This window comes from Megalobrama amblycephala, unplaced genomic scaffold, assembly GCF_018812025.1.
Source record: "Megalobrama amblycephala isolate DHTTF-2021 unplaced genomic scaffold, ASM1881202v1 scaffold343, whole genome shotgun sequence".
NCBI classification, from domain to species: domain Eukaryota; kingdom Metazoa; phylum Chordata; class Actinopteri; order Cypriniformes; family Xenocyprididae; genus Megalobrama; species Megalobrama amblycephala.
The window spans coordinates 241,104-262,132 of NW_025953347.1; the positions used below are offsets into that span (position 1 = coordinate 241,104).

The following is a 21,029-nucleotide window of genomic DNA, read 5'->3' on the forward strand; positions in this document are numbered from 1 at the left end:
GATACGTTTACAAAAGTAAATTACAGTCTAATGAAGCTTAAAGCTACTCCCAGATGTTGACTGACCAAAACAGGGTATGTGCTTCAAAAAGAACATGCAGCACAGGATGTGGGGACTAAGTGTGAAAATCAAGAACGTCTCCTCTTACTGACTCAGTATTTCCTGCAGAATCACAGCATGATTATATCTGCTCATAGATATAGTGAGCTGCGTATCTATTAATCAATTAATATTTCACAGACACAAAGTATATGGTGTTTTCATATAAAATATAAAAACACATATTAAATATTTCATATTTCTCATTCACACAGTATGATCTCACTATTTGATTTGAGATATTTTTTATTTTTGTCAAACATCAATATTGGATTCAGTACTTTATTTCACAGAACTATTTGGTGTAAAGAGGAATTCAAACTCTGAGAATGATATTAGCAGGACATAAAAACAAACACATTGTTACACATCAAGACATGCACTTATTGACACACCTGAACAAACATCCAGACAAACATTCATGTACAAGCTGTTTGTCCACCAACAGATCAAACCACATTTCTTTCCAGAACTAAATATTTAAAGAATATTTTTGGTGTGCCAAAAAAACAAAATAATGGCTTATTTAGTGATGGCCGATTTCAAAACACTGCTTCAGGAAGCATCGGAGCATAATGAATCAGTGTGTCGAATCTGCTGTTCGGAGCGCCAAAGTCACGTGATTTCAGCAGTTTGGCGGTTTGACACATTCATGATTCAATACACTGATTCATTTATGATATGATGCTTCCTGAAGCAGTGTTTTGAAATCGGCCATCACTAAATAAGTCGTTATTTTGTTTTTTTGGCGCACCAAAAATATTCTTGTCGCTTTATAATATTAAACCACTGTACTCACATGAACTGATTTAGATGTGTTTTTAATATCTTTATGGATCTTGAGAGAGGAAATGTCATTGCTCCCTATGGAGGCCTCACAGAGCCATCGGATTTCAACTAAAATATCTTAATTTGTGTTCCGAAGATTAACAAAGGTCTTACGGGTGTGAAACAACATGAGGGTGAGTAATAAATGACAGAATTTTCATTTTTGGGTGAACTAACCCTTTAAAACGATCCCCATTTTTAAAAATGATACACAACATGGATCTAATAAACTTTGGTACGACATGAATGACACCAATAGGCTGCATCCGAAAACTGGAAAATGCTGCCTTCTGAGGACACATTTCAAGGTAGTAAGGCATCAAGGCACGTCCGGAAGTTAGCTTCACTTCCTGTCTCCTGAGATACCTTCATCTGAAAGATTTTTGAAGGAAGCATAGATGTATCCTTAGCTGCTTTTGATATCCCACAATCCTGTGCTTTCCATTCTGTGACAGTTGAGCTAGAAAAATAAAGATGGCGTCCGAAAGTTGCGTTTGCTGCTCAGTTTGTGTATAAATGTACGATTTTGACCAACATATTTCAATTTTGATTTCAATTCTATAGAGAAATTACTACTTTAGTATTTAAATATTTGTTTATTTCTCACCAAAGCTTGTGCAATATTGCTGTAGATCAATAAACTCTGTATGAAGTCTGTACGAAATCAGTTTCCTGAGGTGCCTTCATGCACAAACGCTGCCGTTCAAGTCATTCTCTTATAAGGCAGTGAGGCAGCAAGACAGCTACCTGTTTTCAGACGCAGCCATTGAGTTGTAAGTTATGACGCAAGTTAGTATAGAAGATCTAAGACCATGACAACGGCAGAGGTGGGTAATCCAGGGGTCAAAGAGTAAAAGTCCTGCCATATTTTTATTCCACCCACTGAAGCATTAATGAGATAAATAAGTGATTAATTGAGTGATGATTGAGCATTATTGAAGACACCTGATGATAACAAGCAGAATCACCAAAGGAGAAAATCACAATTTTTAAGTTACCATCATAGAGGTCAGGGTTTGTTTTAGTTGAGCTCTTGATCCTTGACTTTTTAATATTAGATTTTGTTTGGGAAGTTTTAACTGCATTAAAACCAACCAGACAAGCGAAGTTAAAAGATGATCAGGTGTTGTTGGTTATGTTTTCACAAAATCATTATTTGATCTGAATCACTGAACTCATTTAGAGCCCAATCTCTGAGTTAGATTTACATTATTGATTACAGCAGCACTGTGATTCTACAGCACAGGATCAGCTTTATCAATACAGAATTTTTTTTTTTTTTAAAAGTTGTCCTTATCACAAAAAAAAAAATAAATTTTGGCACACACAGACATCAAGAATCAGCGTATGAATCTCAACGACGGTGACAAGCAACATATTCTGATCAACAGATCAACTCTGAACATTAGAAAACAACCTGCTAAAAAGTCACAGAAAAACACCAAAATTTTAATAGTGAGAATAAATGAAATTACTAAGACAATTCAGCTCATAATTTATTCATGCAGCAATGCATGATGGGAGCCATGGATGAATTTTGATTGGTGGCACCCAGAATGCACTGCAACATGCTTTATGATGGCCACCACTGTTGAGATTCACAGGATGATTCTTGATGTCTGTGTGTTTAAATGAGCTCTGTTTTTTTTTTTTTTTAATAAGAACTCTAAAAAAAAAAAAAAAATGTATTGATAAAGCTGATCTTCTGCTGTAGAATCACAGTGCTACTGTAATCAATAATGTAAATCTAACTCAGAGATTGGGCTCTAAATGAGTTCAGATCAAATAACGATTATGTGAAAACATAACCAACACCTGATCATCTTTTAACTTCGCTTTTCTGGTTGGTTTTAATGCAGTTAAAACTGCCCAAACAAAATCTAATATTAAAAAGTCAAGGGTCAAGAGCTCAACTAAAACAAACCCTGACCTCGATGATGGTAACTTAAAAATTGTGATTTTCTCCTTTGGTGATTCTGCTTGTTATCATCAGGTGTCTTCAATAATGCTCAATCATCACTCAATTAATCACTTATTTATCTCATTAATGCTTCAGTGGGTGGAATAAAAATATGGCAGGACTTTTACTCTTTGACCCCTGGATTACCCAACTCTGTTTAACAGTAATACTGGGCACATTGCAGTCATGTGATTTCTAATCATCTCTACCTTTTTCATTTAAGACACTTATTTTCACCATCTAATCTGCATCCAAAACTGACCACCCTAATCCAAACACTTCATTGAAATTACCGCATCTACAGCTGTTACATACAGTAAGACTAAAAGCTGGTAAAAAAAATACACAAATACAGTGGTGATCAGAATTATTGGCACCCTTCATAAATATGGTCAAAGATGACTCTAAAAATAAATCTGCATTGTTTATCCTTTTGATCTTTAATTTATAAAATTAGCAAAAATCTAACCTTTCATTGAAGGAAAAGAATTGAAAGTGGGGGGAAAATAACATTATGAAATAAATCTTTTTCTCCAAAACACGTTGACCACAATTATTGGCACCCCTAGAATTTTTTATGAGTAAAGTATATTCCCATTCATATTTACATTTTTTAGCACACCAGGGTGATCATGAACATGAAATTGTCCAGCCATGACTTCCTGTTCCACATGAGTATAAACAAGAGGAAACACAAAGGCCAAATTCCCTTAATCATTCATCACAATGAGAAAAAAACAAAGAATATAGTTCTGATGTGCAGCAAAAGATTGTTGAGCTTCACAAAATAGAAAAGTGGCTGTAAGAAAATAGCTAAAACATTGAAAATCCCCATTTCCACTATCAGGGCAATAATTAAGAAGTTCCAATTAACTAAAGATGTTACAAATCTGCCTGGAAGAGGACGTGTGTCTAAATCATCCTCATGCACGGTGAGGAGGAGAGTTTGAGTGGCCAAAGACTCTCCGAGGATCACAGCTGGAGAATTGCAGAGATTAGTTGAGTCTTGAGTCTCAGAAAGCCTAAAAAAAAAGATCAAACAGCACCAACATCCCCACAAGTTGTTTGGGAGGGTTTCAAGAAAAATCCTCTGCTCTCATCCAGAAACAATCTCCAGTATATTCAGTTGTCAGACAAGACTGAAACTTCAAACGGCACCGGCTTCTATGGTCAGATGAAACTAAACAAAGAGCTTTTTGGCAGCAAACCCACCAGATGGATTTGGTGCACACATGAATAAAAAGTGCCCCATGCCCACGGTCAAATATACTGCTGGATCTTTAATGTTGTGGGCCTGTTTTTCTGCTGGAGGTCCTGGACATCATGGATTCTATCAAAAACCAACAGATAAAAAATCAAAACCTGACCGCTTCTGCTAGAAATCTTATAATGGGCTGTGGTTGGATCATCTGTCGGGACAATGATCCAAAACAAACATCAATTGTTTTGTCATGTGTTCTCCAAACTCATCAGGCATTATAGAAGAAGACTCAGAGCTGTTATCTTGGCAAAAGGAGGTTGCAAAAAGAATTGAATAAAAGGGTGCCAATAACTGTGGTCAACGTGTTTTGGAGAAAAAGATTTATTTCATAATGTTATTTACCCCACTTTCAATTCTTTTCCTTCAATGAAAGGTTAGATTTTTGCTAATTTTATAAATTAAAGATCAAAAGGATAAACAATGCAGATTTATTTTTAGAGTCATCTTTGATCATATTTATGAAGGGTGCCAATAATTCTGATCACCATTGTATAGGCCTACTATCGTTTTAGTAAATTCATACTCTGGATAGTCTATTATCATTGTGTTTTTAATAGTCTCATATCATGGTTTAGGAAGTCTATCTGCACGCATGTCACATCCATCAAATAACAGCTCAAACCACATCTCTGCACAGATGTCAATGACTGAGACCACAGCAGATTTCACAAACTGAGCTGGTCACAGTAACAGTCATTCTGCTCTCTGCAGGGGAAAAGCTGTGATGACATGCTGAATTTAACATTTTTTTTATGCTCACTTTCAAATAGGCAATCATTCGTCTGTTATTAAAACAGACGTGTTGATCAGCTTTATCAAAAATGTTTTCTGTAAACACCTACAGTTGCTGATAAAGAAGCAACTCAACAAAAGTCAAGGGTCAAGAGCTCAACTAAAGAAACATTTTCAATAAGACGTCAACATCTAAACCTCTGTTCATTCTCAATAAGATCTTCTGTAGACGTGTGACAGAAATAAAGTCAGTCTGGTTAGTAATAAGTGAAGCTGGTAATGCTGTTTGTGGAGTTGTTTAATCAGATCTTCAGAGATTTTATCTTCATCTTCAGTTCATCTAAGGCTGTGGCTGAAGAAAGTTGTAGTTTGTGTTCTTATTTCTCTTTCTTTCAGTGTTTGTTCACAGCAGGTGTTTGAATGATTGAAAGAATGTTTCAGGAACATCATTCTAACCTTTAAATAACATTCTACTAACATTAATGAAACTGGACATTTTATGTTCCATGGAATGTTTCGAATCAACGTTCCTACAATGTTGAATTTTAGATCAAAATTAAGTTGAAAGAAGGTTTGATGAACATTATACCTTATAAAAACTTTCCTCTAACGTCAAGTACGGTGGCCCAGTAGTGCACAACACAACGAAATTAAAAAAGCAAACATAAGTTCACAACACAACGGAAACAAGCCACAACACAACGAAATAAAGCCACAACACAACGGAATAAGCCACAACACAACGGAATTAAACCACAACACAACGGAATAAGCCACAACACAACGGAATCAAGCCACAACACAACGGAATCAAGCCACAACACAACGGAATTAAACCACAACACAACGGAATCAAGCCACAACACAACGGAATTAAACCACAACACAACGGAATCAAGCCACAACACAACGGAAATGCTCCCGACCACTTGGGGGCTCTCAGAGCTAGGTAATATTACTATTCCTTGCCACTGTTCTATAGAGTCGACAGTTTTACAAAGATATCAATACCATGATTAGTTTTAAGTATGTAAGCATTGTATATCGACATGGTATATTAATTAAAAATCAACTACGTTCACAATAGCTTCATATTTATACTTGTGAATGATTTGACGCGATACCACGGCGCATGATAAAGGGAACATCCACCAATTCCACCAAGTGGTTAAAACGTATAATTTGTATTCATTAAAATTACTTTTAACATTTAAAAACAGACATGTTCAAATTCCAAAGGTTGTTAGTTCCTGTTGGTAAGACTGACAAGCTTTGGAATTTGAATATGTCTGTTTTTAAATGTTAAAAGTAATTTTAATGAATACAAATTATACGTTTTAACCACTTAGTGGGATTGGCAGACGTTCCCTTCATCATGCGCCGTGGTAGCGCGTCAAATCATTCACAATTATAGGCCTAAATATGAAGCTATTTTGCACGTAGGTGATATTGAATTAATATTTCATGTCGATATGCAGTGGTTACACACTGTTTAAACTAATCGTGGTATTGATATTACTGCCGACTCTATAGAACAGTGGCAAGGAAAACTAACTTTACCGAGCTCTGAGAGCCCCCTAGTGGTCGGGAGCATTTCCGTTGTGTTGTGGCTTGATTCCGTTGTGTTGTGGCTTTATTCCGTTGTGTTGTGGCTCGATTTCGTTGTGTTGTGGCTTTATTCCGTTGTGTTGTGGCTCGATTTCGTTGTGTTGTGGCTTTATTCCGTTGTGTTGTGGCTCGATTCCGTTGTGTTGTGGCTCGATTCTGTTGTGTTGTGTCTCGATTTCGTTGTGTTGTGAACTTATGTTTGCTTTTTTAATTTCGTTGTGTTGTGCACTACTGGGCCACCGTAGTCAAGAAAACTGGACGTTTTTTATGTTCCCAGAACAACACTGAATATTTAGAGGGCGTTGTGTGATTGTGGGTTTCTCCCGCGGTAGAAATCGCGTTCCAGGGGGGAGAAATGAGAACGGGAGGGCACCGCGATGCGACAGCAAAGGGCACTTTCACTTTCGAGATCAAGGGGGCAGGAGCTCAAGCCCCCCTGGCTCCCCCTGTGCATGTGCACGCCACTGGCTGGGGGGATTATGTCATTAAAGTGCGGAGTCGGACTCGTATGAAGTGTTTAGGGTGCCATTTGAGACAGGGCCTTTCTATCGTGTTTGCCTATGAATGACGATTGAGCAAATCAGAGTAGGTATGGGGCGGAGTGACAGGTGTAGCCCCGCCCAGTTATGCAGGCTGCGGACAGGTGTACTTGCCCTGACTGGCCCTCGCATGTCACGTGTTGTTTTTATGATAGTTTCAATGATACTTGGGATTGGGAATATCCACTGGCACTGATCCTGGAGCCGCCCCTAACTGTACCTATAAATCGAGTGTCACGGAGAATTCTGCCCTTTTTTGCTTTTAATGACAGATAACAGATATTGGCTAATCAAATAAATTCATCAGCAGTCGGCATGAAGTTTTCTGTCGATCTTCAGTCGAGTTTTCAGTGATTTTGTCTATCAATCGCCTCGGGAATAACTGACAACGACACAGCGGCGCAGATTATTACAAATAACAGCCTATCATCTTCGTATGTTCGTATATTGATATTTTACTGACATCCACAGAAATATGAAGAAGATGTCATGGTTCTTTGTGTTCTGTATTGTCTTTGACGGTAAGATTATTTTTATTTCTTGAACGGTTTAGTATTAACTTACTTTGTAAAATCCCAGTTTATTTTCATTAATTTCATATTGTTATTCACACAGTTTCCTAATAAATTAACTATATTTTTAGTAGCATTTAAGGCACGAACAGTTTCCCGACCTTGATAGCTACATTTACTCCCCATTTAAAGGGCACGATGTTAATGTTTGTTAAGATGGGGTCAAAGGTGGTTTATTTTTTACAAGTAGGGAAGATTGAGGATAGTTGTTTGTGACACATTTGTGGTAATGTCTGTGTATTCAAAAAGTTTCAAAAAAGTTTCATTGGTAACATAAATTAACTATTTTAGTTGTTGTTGTACATGAACTAATTAATGCACAATACTTCTATAGCATTTATTAACCTTAGTTAATGTTAATTAATCATTTACCAATACATTATTCAAATCAAAAGTTGTATTACCATTTGTTAATGCACTGTGAACATGAACAAACTATTGAATTACTGTATTTAAGATAAAAGAGATAAAAAATAAATAAACCAAAAAATAAAGCAACAATATGTAAGTGCTGTGATCAGTCCCAGTTATTCTAGCCCAGTACATGTTGCAAACATTTTAAAATTAAAAATAGCATAGAAATAGAATAGTAAGTGTTAGTATTAATAGGTCAAGTGTTGACGAAATGATGACACCACAAGGCGCTGTTCGCTTGCAGAACACAAGCTTCTGGAGTGCACATAAGTCTGTTTATAATTGGATCTATTTTTGTCTGTCTAATTATTCCTTTTTTATCTGCAGGTGTGTTTGGTGATTCAGTGTCAGTGGTGGAGGGAGATTCGGTCACTTTACACACGGATCTCACTGAAATACAGAAAGATGATGTGTTAGAGTGGAGATTTGGAGCTGAAGGCGTCCTCATAGCTCAGATCAACAGAGGAGCCAATAAGAGCTTTATAGATGATGAAGCTCTTAATCAGAGATTCAAAGGCAGGCTGAAACTGGACAATCAAACTGGAGATCTCACTATCAGAAACATCAGAACTGAACACTCTGGACGTTATGAAGCAACCAGCGGACATACTCTAAACAAGATATTCAATGTCATTGGTGAGTATCAGTTTGTAAATGTTGTAATTAGCGTCTGCTCTAGTTCTCATATGCCTGGAAATCGCCATGAATATAGCAGATGTGATTATTTAGTCATAGAATCATAACTTCGCTAACCAACTTCGCCTCATTGACAAGCGCAAGTCATACAAGAGTGAGGAATTATTTTATGAACACATTTTCTTTTAGAAGTTTTCTGTACTTTATGATCTTCAAGAGCTGAAATGTGCTTTTGGACCAGTGATGATCTGAACAGTTGCAGAAACTATTTCTGTTTCTTTTCCAGCTTTGCCTGTTGATCCAGTGAAGTCAGTGTCAGTAATGGTGGGAGATTCAGTCACTCTAAACACCGATCTTACTGAAATACAGGGAGATGATGTGATACAGTGGAGGTTTGAACATCAACACCCTCCTGTAGCTGAAATCAATAAAAAGAATAGAAACATCTCTAAACACGATGGTCCTGATGAGAGATTCAAACACAGACTACAGCTGGACTATTGGTCTGGATCTCTGACCATCAGGAACATCAGAACTGAACACTCTGGATTTTATGAAGTCGACATCATCAGTAGCAGTGGACACACCATACACAAGTCATTCAGTGTGACTGTCAGCGGTGAGTAGCTTGTCTCTTGTGTCACAGATAGGGCTTAGATTAGGGTTAGTTCACCCAAAAATGAAAATTCTGTCATTTATTACTCACCCTCATGTCGTTCCACACCTTTAAGACCTTCGTTCATCTTTGGAACATAAGTTAAGATATTTTAGTTGAAATCCGATGGCTCAGTGAGGCCTGCATCGCCAGCAATAAGGCTCTCTTTTTCAATGCCCAGAAAACATATTTAAATCAGTTCATGTGACTACAGTGGTTCAACTTTAATATTATAAAGCAACGAGAATACTGTCTGTGTGCCAAAAGTAACAAAATAGCGACTTTATTTTACAATATCTAGTGATGGGCGATTTCAAAACACTGATTCATGAAGCTTCGAAGCTTTACGAACCATTTGTTTCGAATCAGGGGAATTGGATGGTTGTGGATTGCTATTGGTGGATCTCTTGTGAGTGACAGGTTGCCCTGCCCTCCGTATCAGAAAAGAGATGTCGCTGCAGATGGGAGGGGAAACTATTTAGAATAAAGATCATGAGGGTGCATGCAAATATAAATCAAATAATGAATGATGCATATGGATAAATTATTTAGAATAAATATTGCAATGTTCCATAATTTTGATTTCATGTTGACTAATTTGGAGGCCACACCTTTCCCCATAAAAGAAAGTCTTCTCATGCAAGAGATATGTTGATGCGTGTGTGTGTGTGTGGAAGCATGTTAGTTTGTTTCATCACTTTAGCAGGGATTGCTTGTTTGTAAAATTTATTTTGAAGTACGCCCCTTCAGTGCCAATTTCGCGTAGAGACAACATTTATACATCAGACCCACACAATCACTTGATCTTATGATCAAATTTCTCTTCCTTCTCTTTATTAGTGAGCATTTTTATCTGCAATATTTGTTTAATCTTCCTGTATGCATTTCATTCTCTGTTTTTCGTATGTTTGTTGTTACAGGTGAAATGAGGACAGAGTCCGTGATGAAGAGAGATTCTGTCACTCTACAGACTGGTCTTACTGAAATACAGACAGATGATGATATACTGTGGATGTTTGGAGACACTATCCTAGCTGAAATCTATAAAAACCAGTCCTCGCTGGCCCAACAATTCTATATATATGATGGTGATGATGAAAGATTAAGAGACAGACTGCACCTTAATAACCAGACTGGATCTCTGACCATCACCAAATGCAAAACCTCAGACTCTGGACTCTATGAAGTGCAGATCAACAGCAACAGACACCTGAGATTCACTGTTACTGTCAGTGGTGAGTCCATCAAGGGTGATCAGAGCTCTATAAACAATCCTAAAGTTAAATGAACAATTTAACATGTCAGAGCCCATGACATCTGAGTAAATGCTTTAATACCGCTGACATGTTTCAAAATATTAGAGGCTCATTATTCATCTTAAACAGAATCAGATTCATATTTACTTTGTTTTAGCCAAATGCAGTTTTCCAAAGTGTTTTAGTCAGACTCATTCACTCACACTAATGACTGTCTCTCTTTATCATTTCAGTACCAGGTCTGTCTTCAGTTGAAATAGCAGGGATTGTTGTTGGTGTTGTCCTGATGATGGTGCTTGCAGCTGTTGGGATTTGCTATCGCCACAAGATCTCTAAACTGATACGTAAACTGCATAATAGTATGGCTGATACAAGTAAGGGAAAAACAACAAGCTTTGCTAGACTATGTTAGAGTTTAAAGGTATAACTCTGACAGCAACATAGTGTTGGCCCAGATCTGGCCCACATCTGGTGCTGTCTGGGAAAAATGTTCACAGGTGGCTGGTTACATAAACTCCTTAAATTAGTCTTACAAGTTAGTCATCTAATTTTTTCTTCACTGGTCATAACTTTTCTAAGTCAATTACATAAAAAGGCTGATCGGTCTAATTTGAATCCGAAACAGGAACTGGTAGTTGGTCAGACTAGTTTTCAGGACAGTTTATGCAACTGGGTCGGGTTGCACCAGTCGTTCGTAAGTTCTTACTTGTAACGTAAAGTCCACACTAGAGGAGAAGACTACTAGCTAGTTTGTAACCAACTCTGTAGTTTATTTGGTTGTACCATTCCCAGACAGCAACATAGTTCCAGATCTGGTACATGTGGATTACACGTGGACCAGGTTTGGTTCTTAAGGCATGTAGCAAGTAGGTCATAAGCTTTTCGTAGAGTAATGCATATAATACGCATAATATGATGTTTACCTTTAATAATCCAATATCAGCCTAGAAATACATGGGCAGAAGTTGTGTTGAAATGCTGTGAGGTTCAGTTTATCCTTTATTCTAAGTTTTTTTTTTTTTTTTGCCTCATAAAATTTCCATTAAATATGATATTACTAAATCATCAATAACATAGGTAATTTTATATGTAAATATCATTCATAAACTGTATTTGAAACAAAATTAATAAGGATCAATAAACAAGTACTGATACAAAAAAAATAAGAAATTACATTTATTGATTATGACTGAATTTATTTGATATGCACAGCATGGACCGTTGCACACAGAGGATGTTAGGACGGGTTCATGTTGAAGAGACACTAAAAAATTAATTAATTTTTTATATATACATAATGATTTGGAGTGTAAATGTCATCTTTATCATATATAATGATTGAAGTCTGTCAGGTAAAACAAGAGCTTACTGGTGCAGTTCAGTCAGTCTGATATTTTATTCCAAACATTACTCTGATTGGACGTTTCTGTAAATATTTAGTTTAGATATCTGATCAAAGAGTCATGTTTTAACTAAGATTAATGGTGCAACTCAAAAATATTTACTAGTGTGCAAGTTGTAACTTGGTGCCTCTTTACGTCAAAATTATGCTAAGTAGTAACTTGCACACAGCTGGTGCAACTGGTTTCTGGCCCCAGGTTTCAAATCGTTTTATCAAACTGTGTGTATATGTATTTGTGTGTGTGTGTGTGTGTGTGTGTGTACTGTATGACTATTTTGTAGTCTTCTGGGGGACAATAGTTTTCCTGGCCTGTTGAAGCTGGTAACATGGTCTTAGCTGGTCTCCCAGCCTGGTCTGTGGGCTGATTTTAGAGTCATTTTGGGCTGGACAGGATGGAAGACCAGCTTTAACCTCAGGCTGGTTTCTCTTGTGATGTTCACTGTTTACTGTTTAGAGGGTTTAATGATCAGGCACTGAGTAGGTGAGAGATTTGGAGTGAATGACCATTTTGATCATTTCTGCTGTTCTTGTTCTAATTTCTGCGTTTCTCTGTTTCTGTGTGCTTCTGATACAGATACAGTGACGCCACTATCATTGCTTAAAGGAGAGGATGTCACCCTAAACACTGATGCTGAACTACAGACAGATGATCAGATTCTGTGGATGTTTGGAAACTCTCCTATAGCTAAAATCAAAAGAGGAGATAACTTTACATATGATGGTCCTGATGGGAGATTCAAAGACAGACTGAAGCTGGATCATCAGACTGGATCTCTGACCATCACAAACACCAGAACCACAGACTCTGGAGAATATAAACTGAAGATCAGTGGAAGTGGAAAACCCTCATTCAAGAGATTCAGTGTTTCTGTCTTTGGTGAGAAACTCAAATCTTTCAATGTAATAATGATTTTGTTTTATCTCTACACTGAGTGAATCATTTCAATGAAGGACTATGACTAGCAGACAATTCATGTGAATTCAAATAGTTATTCTTGACAATAACTGTTTTTTGTTCATTCATGAATTGCAAACATCTCAGTCCCAGTGATGCTGTGAAACACAGTGCTGTTTCTCTCTGTGTTCTCTCTGTTACTTGAGTTCCGTAATCAGATTACGTTTTCAAGTAACAAGTAATGCATTACTTTTTCAATTTAGTAATCAAAGTTACTTTTTCACATTTATTGACTGACAGATCTCCTGTCCCCGTGTTGAGAAAAATAAAGTGGAGAGGTGTTGTGTGCGCTGTGTGTAAATATGATGGTTATTGTAGTTCTACACTAAATGTGAACATGCATTTAATCATCTCACTTGCACGAAAACATTCAGTGTTCCTCAAAATAAATAAAAACAGTCAAATGCAATCCCACAATTTTATGCAAACCTGTAATAATTAACTATATTAAATTACACAAATATACTTTATGTATTTAATCTCACTTTATTAACGGGTGTATTTTCTGCTCACCTTCAGTGATCTGGTTTCACTAACATCTGATCTGAAACGTTCAAAATGAATGATACTTTCCTTCATCTGCTCTCTGTGATTGTTTTCATACAGAAAGCTAATGAGATTTCAAGTTTGATCTTGTTTTTTGGCTTTTCTCTTTGACTGTTTTTCCTTTAATAGCTTATATATGCAGCATTAAGCACAGCTATTGAAATATAATGCTGTATATAAAGGTACAGTTTGATCTAGGTCAGTATCAGTTGAGATGGGCATTGATTCATGATCTTCAGTACCAGACTGGACTAAACCAGATCCGTGTGTGTCACTGAGGATTCATGTCAGACCTATGAAGAGCTCTTACCTTGACAGCTGTCTGAGAGGCAGCATTCTGCTTGCAATCAAAAAACATTGGCACAAGGAAATAAAACTTTTATAATTAGGTTTATTTATAAAAATATAATTCTGCCCCTCACTCTGATCTGCAGAGAACTCTTATGTTACCTAACAATGACAATAGTGACAAAACTCAGACAAAAATAAAAAATTAAAACCTATGTTTTATTTTATACTAAAATATAAAGTCTAGAGTTGATGGTACAAACAAAAGTCAAATGTAGAACAAATGACAATGAAAAATGCTGATCATAATTTAACAAAATTAAACTCACTGATGTCTATTGGTTTAGTGAATTAATGCCACATATATTACAGTAACTGATCATACATGAATAAGATACAATGATGGTCCAAAACACAGATCACAACAAACATGGGAAATGAGCCATCTGACTTAAGAGTTACATTTATATTCATATAATGAAAAGTTGAGTTCAAATGAGATACTGAGCATTGGTTTAGATGATTTTTACTGTGGTTTGTTTTAAAATCTAAATTCTTTATTATTTTCTGTTTCTGTGCTGCTGTGACAGATGAGGTAAAGCTAGTGATGGAGGGAGAATCCGTCACAATGAACTCCAATACTAAACTACAGTCAGATGATGTGATCCTGTGGATGTTTGGAGACAAAGACACTGTCATAGCTGAAACCAAAGGAGGGACCAGAGGGACCACTACACATCATGGTCCTGATGGGAGATTCAGAGGCAGACTGAAGCTGGATCATCAGACTGGATCTCTGACCATCACAAACATCACAAACACAGACTCTGGCCTGTATAAACTACAGATCAACAGAAGTAGACAAAACTCATTCAAGTTTTGCAATGTTTCTGTCTCTGGTGAGTAACTCAAATATTCCAGTGTAATAAAGACCTTATTTTAGATCAACACTGTTCCTGAAGATCTAGTTTTCCGTGTAGTTCAATCCAAACTCTAATCAAACACATATGTTTCCTCTTTAAACACACTGACTTAAGATGGTTTAGATATTATATTAATATTTGTGCAGCACATTTAATTTGGTCAAGACATCCTCCATACAAAAGCAAAAATTTTAATGTCATCATGTTTTCTTTCAGATCCCACTGCATCCGGAAGTATGCCAGAGGAAAATCATTTATTGCAGTCGGTATATTCAAGCAACAACTCTTCCATTGGTTTAGTGTAATACTGTCATCAGTTCCAGTGTTATGGATCAACATGAGGATGGTCTTACGCTGATGATACTCAGCCCTATTTTTCTTCGCACCCTGATGAAACTTACCAAGTCACAAAATTAACGGAATGCATAGCTGATTGGATAAAACAAAATTGGATGATTAGTAGTTGTATGGAAGTATGACCATATTAGCCCAGTTCTGTCATCACTGCATTGGCTTCCTGTTAAACATCGTATAGATTTTAAAATCTTGTTAATTACTTACAAAGCACTAAATGGTTTAGCCCCCCAGTACCTGAGCGAGCTCTTAATGCATTATAGTCCTTCACGTTTATTGCGATCTCAGAATTCAGGCCAGCTGATAATACCTAGAATATCAAAATCAACCGCAGGCAGTAGATCCTTCTCCTATTTGGCACCTAAACCTAAAAACGCATCACCTGGCATGCACATAACACCTTATAAATTTATATTTTCACACCCGTTAAAGGATTATTAAGCTTCATAAATTAGGTCAGCCGGAACCGGGAACACTTCCTGTAACACCAGATGTACTCGTTACATCAGAAGAAGAAAAGCATCTAAGCTAATGTTAGTCTCTCTGTTTATCCTGAGGTTACTGCTGTCAGCTGATCCGGGCCGTATCGAGATCAGATGGAGGACCTGCGCCTAGACACGACGACAACGCAGCCCTGAAGTATCAGCTAGATTGTGTCAACTAGATGTGATGGCCTCATCGACACGACAGCCAGTTGCACAGTTCCTCAACAAACCCGTCTGCATACCAGCATGAGGAATCCAATCTTCAACCTGATGGAACTGGATTAAATATTTTGAATCTGGATTATTTATGAATCATAATCACAACCTGTACATTGTTGGCCAGAGGAGGACTGGTCCCCCGACTGAGCCTGGTTTCTCCCAAGGTTTTTTTCTCCATTTTTGTCACCTGTTGGAGTTTGGGTTCCTTGCCGCTGTCGCCTCTGGCTTGCTTAGTTGGGGACACTTGACATTCAACTTGATATTCAACAGTGTTTTGATCTGCCTGCATCGACACCATTGTACGCGAACTGAACTGAGCTGGATGATGACATTACTGTTTTCTCCAGAGCTGCTGTATGTAAATGAACTAATAATAACGATTTTCACAATGGAACTGAACTAAAGCTGGACAATGATACCATTTTCTTCTTGAGATGCTGTGCAGCCAAAATTATTTCCTGTTATCACTGTAAAGCTGCTTTGAAACTATCTTCTATTTATATTGACTTGATAAAGTAAAGGTATTAAGGGAATTTTTTTACTGTCATTTGTTTAACATTTGACTTTCATTCTGGTTCATTTAAAAAAAGAAAACATAGGGATATGTTGATTTGAATCTGTTCATAAGAAGTGTTGTTTTTATGTAATCTATTTATTTATATGAAATATATTTTATGTAATCTATTTATATGTATATATATATATATTAAAAATTATTTAATTTTAATTTGAGATTTCTTGCTTGTACACACATCTGAGACCTGTCTGAGTATATGCCACTGTATATCCTCTGCCCTGGGCATAAAGCAGTTATTATTATAAATAATAATAATAACTCCGGTCTTGCGTTATATCGCGTTGTTTCCTTGTCACATCTCGCGTGTGTTTGGTTGTGAAACGTAGTTTGCGTGAACTCGGCATTAGTGAGTTTTTGAAATGAGCGCATGCGTAAGAACAGCCCCTCTCCTTCACAGCTCATTTCGAGGGAACGCCTCCCAAAACTCGTGCACGAGTATTGGAACACGAGTGTTTACCACCGGCATTCGCTGTGTCGTGTTAGTGGATTCATTATGTCGGACTCACCGCAGGAAACTCATAATCTGCAGTTGTTACTCCTGTCTCCTGACAAAAACATTGCATGCGGCGCCTGTGGAGTGTGGAAAGTTACTGGAGCGCGCAGCCGCGCTCGTCTCTCACAAGGAACGTCACGGCAGTGATTGACAAGCCAGAGGGCCAATCGTTTACGCGTTCATCGATTGGCTGGTGTTTTTAAGGCCCTACCTCGTGCACAGATGATGTATATTAATATTATTCCTTTCTGTGCACCTAATAAATAGTCTTTTATCAGTTAGTAAAGACAGTTTCAAGTAATATTGCAGAAATGTATAAAACAAAACATCCTCTTTAGCACCTTTAAAGAATAAACTGAATAATTTATGTTTTGGGGTACAGCTGGGTACAGCATATCACTTTTTGGATTTCTCAGTTTGTGTAAATCCACTTGAGTTTCAGAGTATGTATTTTTTTTATTTATTGATTGATTAAATTTCCCTTGCTCAAATATTTTTGTATTTCTAAAGCATTTGCAGCAAAATAAATTAAATATTGAAGAATATTCAATTGGGGGGGGGGGGGGGGGAAGAGTCTGAAAATGCATGAATGATCACTATTATAGATCTCTCAATATTTGCAAACTCACAATATTTATGATATCTGATGTTCTTTTTTTTTTTAATTTATTCAATGCCACAAGATAACAATCACATTATTTACATTAGCTGCCAGAAAGAGAAATATAAAGACATTATATAAAGCACATCAAACACACATTTCTATCATACACCCCAGTTTTTTTCATATATGTGTATATATATATATATAGGTTTATTAGCTAGGTTTAGGTTTCTACATCTTTCCAACATGGTCTAGATACAGTGATAAAAAAGTGCTAAATATTTCAAAATTCACACTTATATGAAATGGTGACTTTTTAAAACATACTTAACTGGATAAATTCAATGTTTTCTGCTCTGTTTCTCTGTTATTCAACCATCATTGACCAGAAGAACAGCAATTGGTTATCGCTCTGTTGCAGGACAGTGGATGTGATTTTGCAGGACAATGTGAGACACGCATGGGTGCTGGGGGAGTAAGGATGATTCTAAGGGTCCATGCACTTTTAGTGCCCCAGAGATCAGTTTTATTACTAGTAACAAGTAGTAATGTAATACAAATTATAAATGTATAATCTACCAAAGAGTAATCTACCAAATTAAGCAAAATTACAGCTTATTACAGCTTGATTACTGTACTGTGTTTTTCTTTTACATTTACATTGGCATCATAAATCATCTGCTAGCTACAGCCATAGGTCTCTGACTACATACTGATGCCTAGTGGTCAAAAGAAATAGCGAAATTAATAGGTCATTATTATTAAATTGCAGACAAAGATTTTGGATAGCTAGGTTGGCTTGTACATTTGGTGCGTAATAGGTGTGGTAGGGGGCCCAACCTCATATTCTTTCATAGGGCCCAAAATTGGGTACACATGCGAGAGAGATAAATTTACTATTATTATACTATGTAAATACTGATTTTCTTGAAGAAATAAAGAAAATCAAAATAGCATGGCAAATATTGAATCATGGGATTGTAGTTCCATCACAAAGTCTTAAACCGGTCTTTTTTCACAATTTTAGTGGTTTGGTTAATGGCATATAATTTTAGTGAATTCCTTATAGAGAAAATAAAAATAGAAAAATACATCAAGAATTAAGTCTGCTGGAAACTTGGTCTGTCACTTTCTGTTGCACTATATTTCCTCCCCTGTGTTAAGATGTGTACATTTACACTATGATTTTTAAATAAACAGTCTAATGCTGCTGTGTTTTTATTCAACCATCATTTAGTCTGATTCTGAATTAATCACTCTTATTATGACACACCCATTCAATTAAAATATAGGCATATATATAAAAAAAATATATATATATAAAAATATAGGTTATATATATATAACTCATGGCTGTATTTCAGTTTGGTAGAAGATAATATTCAATTAAATTCTACAGTGATTTATTGGTGTAGATATATTTGGACATTTTTACATTGTATTTGTGCGGTTGCTGCATACAATTATAAAATAAAATGAAAATAGCAACATCACATAAATTAAGAAAAAAATAACCAGGTGTAATTAACAAAGACATTAAAAAAAAGAATATTTATCATTTTGACCACCAGATGGCCCCAATACACTAGTTTTGAGGAGAGAATAGGTAAACAAAGCTTTGTTTCGCATTACTAAACAATTAGACGCATATTTTCATCTTTACAATTAAAACTCTTATATATGTCCCAATATTCATGATATCTGTTCTGTTTCCTCCTTTTTTCCTCTCGTAGATCTGACGTCATTGACCAGAAGAACAGCAGCAGCTACAGCAGCCACGCCCATCAGAGCAGTGACGACCAATCGGAGCACAGCTTCAACAGAATCACAATAATGGCCATGTAATTCTGAAAAAGCAAAAGATAAAACAAAATTGAGATTTTCAACAAACTGATTTTAGTCTCTCAGGAACTCGGATATCGGCAAAAGATATCTGCAAAAACTCAAATCTGTTTAAAATGACGAGTGAAATATAGCTGCGAGCAGCGATACGGAAGAGCAAAAACTGACAATTTCTGGATCAGGTGCCTCACGTGTTCACACAGATTCCAAAGTTAGTTAAAGTGATAATTAACTCAAAACTAAGAATTTTGTAGAAATACACCACATGTTATTATTTTGAATTAGTTTAAAAATAAAACTACAGATTAAATAATTCTCGGAAAGACTAGAACAGAAGCAACTTTTACAATTAACCAATTAGCATGCTAAGCTAACACAAGACAACAATCTCAAGCAAGGTCACATTCAGAGACGAATAACTCAGGAATGGTAGTGAATATAAAAAAAATCCATTCAGTCATTTCTATGCTACTCGGTCCAAAGATCTTCTAAGCCGAATTTGGACAAAATTTGACAAAATTTGTAGGAGGAGTAGCAAAAAAACCTTTTACATTTACTTAAATATGCTGGACAGGTACATTTAAAGAAACTGACAAATTAAACATCAGCATTAGCCAGGGAACAAAATGACAGAGAATACAAATTTTGGACAATGTTTTCAAAAGTCAAAAGGGTTTTTGCAAAAATCCTTATATCTCTAGAACACTAGGTGGCGCTGTGTTCAAACTTCCCAGGTACCTTCAGGACACCCTTCCCCATTCAACTTACGAAAAAAATGGAACTGGGGCTGCGTTCATTCCTTAAGTTGAACAGGGAAGGTGTAGGACATACAGCGTAAGCTTTTTGAAGAATACGAAAAGTGGAAGAATGTGCAATGCAATCATTTGTGTTTATAAAGCATATATAGTTGTATTTTTTTTTTTTCGAAAATGACAGATGGTTTCTCTAGATAAGACCCTTATTCCTCGTCTGGTATCATTTAAAGCTCTTTGAAGCGGCACTGAAACTGTCATTTTGACCTTCAATCGTTTGGAGGCCATTGAAGTCCACTATAAGGAGAAAAATCCTGGAATGTTTTCATCAAAAACCTTCATTTCTTTTCGACTGAAGAAAGAAAGACATGAACATCTTGGATGACATGGGGGTGAGTAAATTATCAGGAAAAGTTTATTTAAAAAGTGAAGTAATCCTTTAAATAATATTTATCGTTTTGGCCACCAGATGGCCCCAATACACCAGATTAATCTAATGAACCTTTTCTGATCCAGTTCAGAGGAGAGCATTAGTAAGCAAAGATTTGTTTCAACATCACTATTTTTATATTACATTTATGCATTCAGCAGATGCTTCTGTCCAAAGTTACATTCATCAAAGAGCCAATAATTGTTGTAGTACACAATCCCAGTGGATTAGACAACTACTGGAGATAAGAGGAGAGAAGACTGGACAAGGCTGTGTCCTGTGCTCTTTTTGATCTTCTGTCTTAGCAGGAAAACCAGTCTTAATTAAACCAGTGTAATTAAAAGCAAATACAATTTTGCAAACATCTCATCACTTTTGGTCACTATACTGTATCAGTCACTGACTCAAAGAATCGTCCTGATCAACATGGTTTAACTGGATAGCAGCCTTAAAAACGACTGTAATTTACTATTTTGCAAGCAAAAAGCATCTTTTTTCCATTAATGACAATGCAAAAGTAGTAAAATTTTTTGGAGGCTTTTAATAGTGTACGATAAATGTGAGTTTTCAGTGTTTGTTAAAAAAGGAGTGTTAATGCT

The 21,029-nt window shown here is 36.4% G+C and overlaps 1 protein-coding gene across 1 annotated transcript; it reads left to right on the top strand.

The window, feature by feature from the left end:
* Nucleotides 1–6,679: 6,679 nt before the first annotated feature.
* LOC125261172 lies at nt 6,680–15,268 on the top strand. Its single transcript, XM_048179780.1, has 8 exons — nt 6,680–7,548; nt 8,341–8,649; nt 8,936–9,268; nt 10,225–10,539; nt 10,794–10,934; nt 12,537–12,839; nt 14,342–14,650; nt 14,891–15,268. The coding sequence occupies exons 1-8, from the start codon at nt 7,503–7,505 to the stop codon at nt 14,977–14,979; spliced, it is 1,845 nt and encodes a 614-aa protein (XP_048035737.1). The 5' UTR covers nt 6,680–7,502; the 3' UTR covers nt 14,980–15,268.
* Nucleotides 15,269–21,029: the final 5,761 nt, after the last annotated feature.

Coding starts and splice junctions, on each gene's coding strand:
- LOC125261172 (XM_048179780.1), top strand. CDS start 7,503: ATGAAGAAGATGTCATGGTTCTTTGTGTTCTGTATTGTCTTTGACG. Junction 9,269..10,224: donor ATTCAGTGTGACTGTCAGCG/GTGAGTAGCTTG, acceptor TTGTTGTTACAG/GTGAAATGAGGACAGAGTCC. Junction 12,840..14,341: donor ATTCAGTGTTTCTGTCTTTG/GTGAGAAACTCA, acceptor CTGCTGTGACAG/ATGAGGTAAAGCTAGTGATG.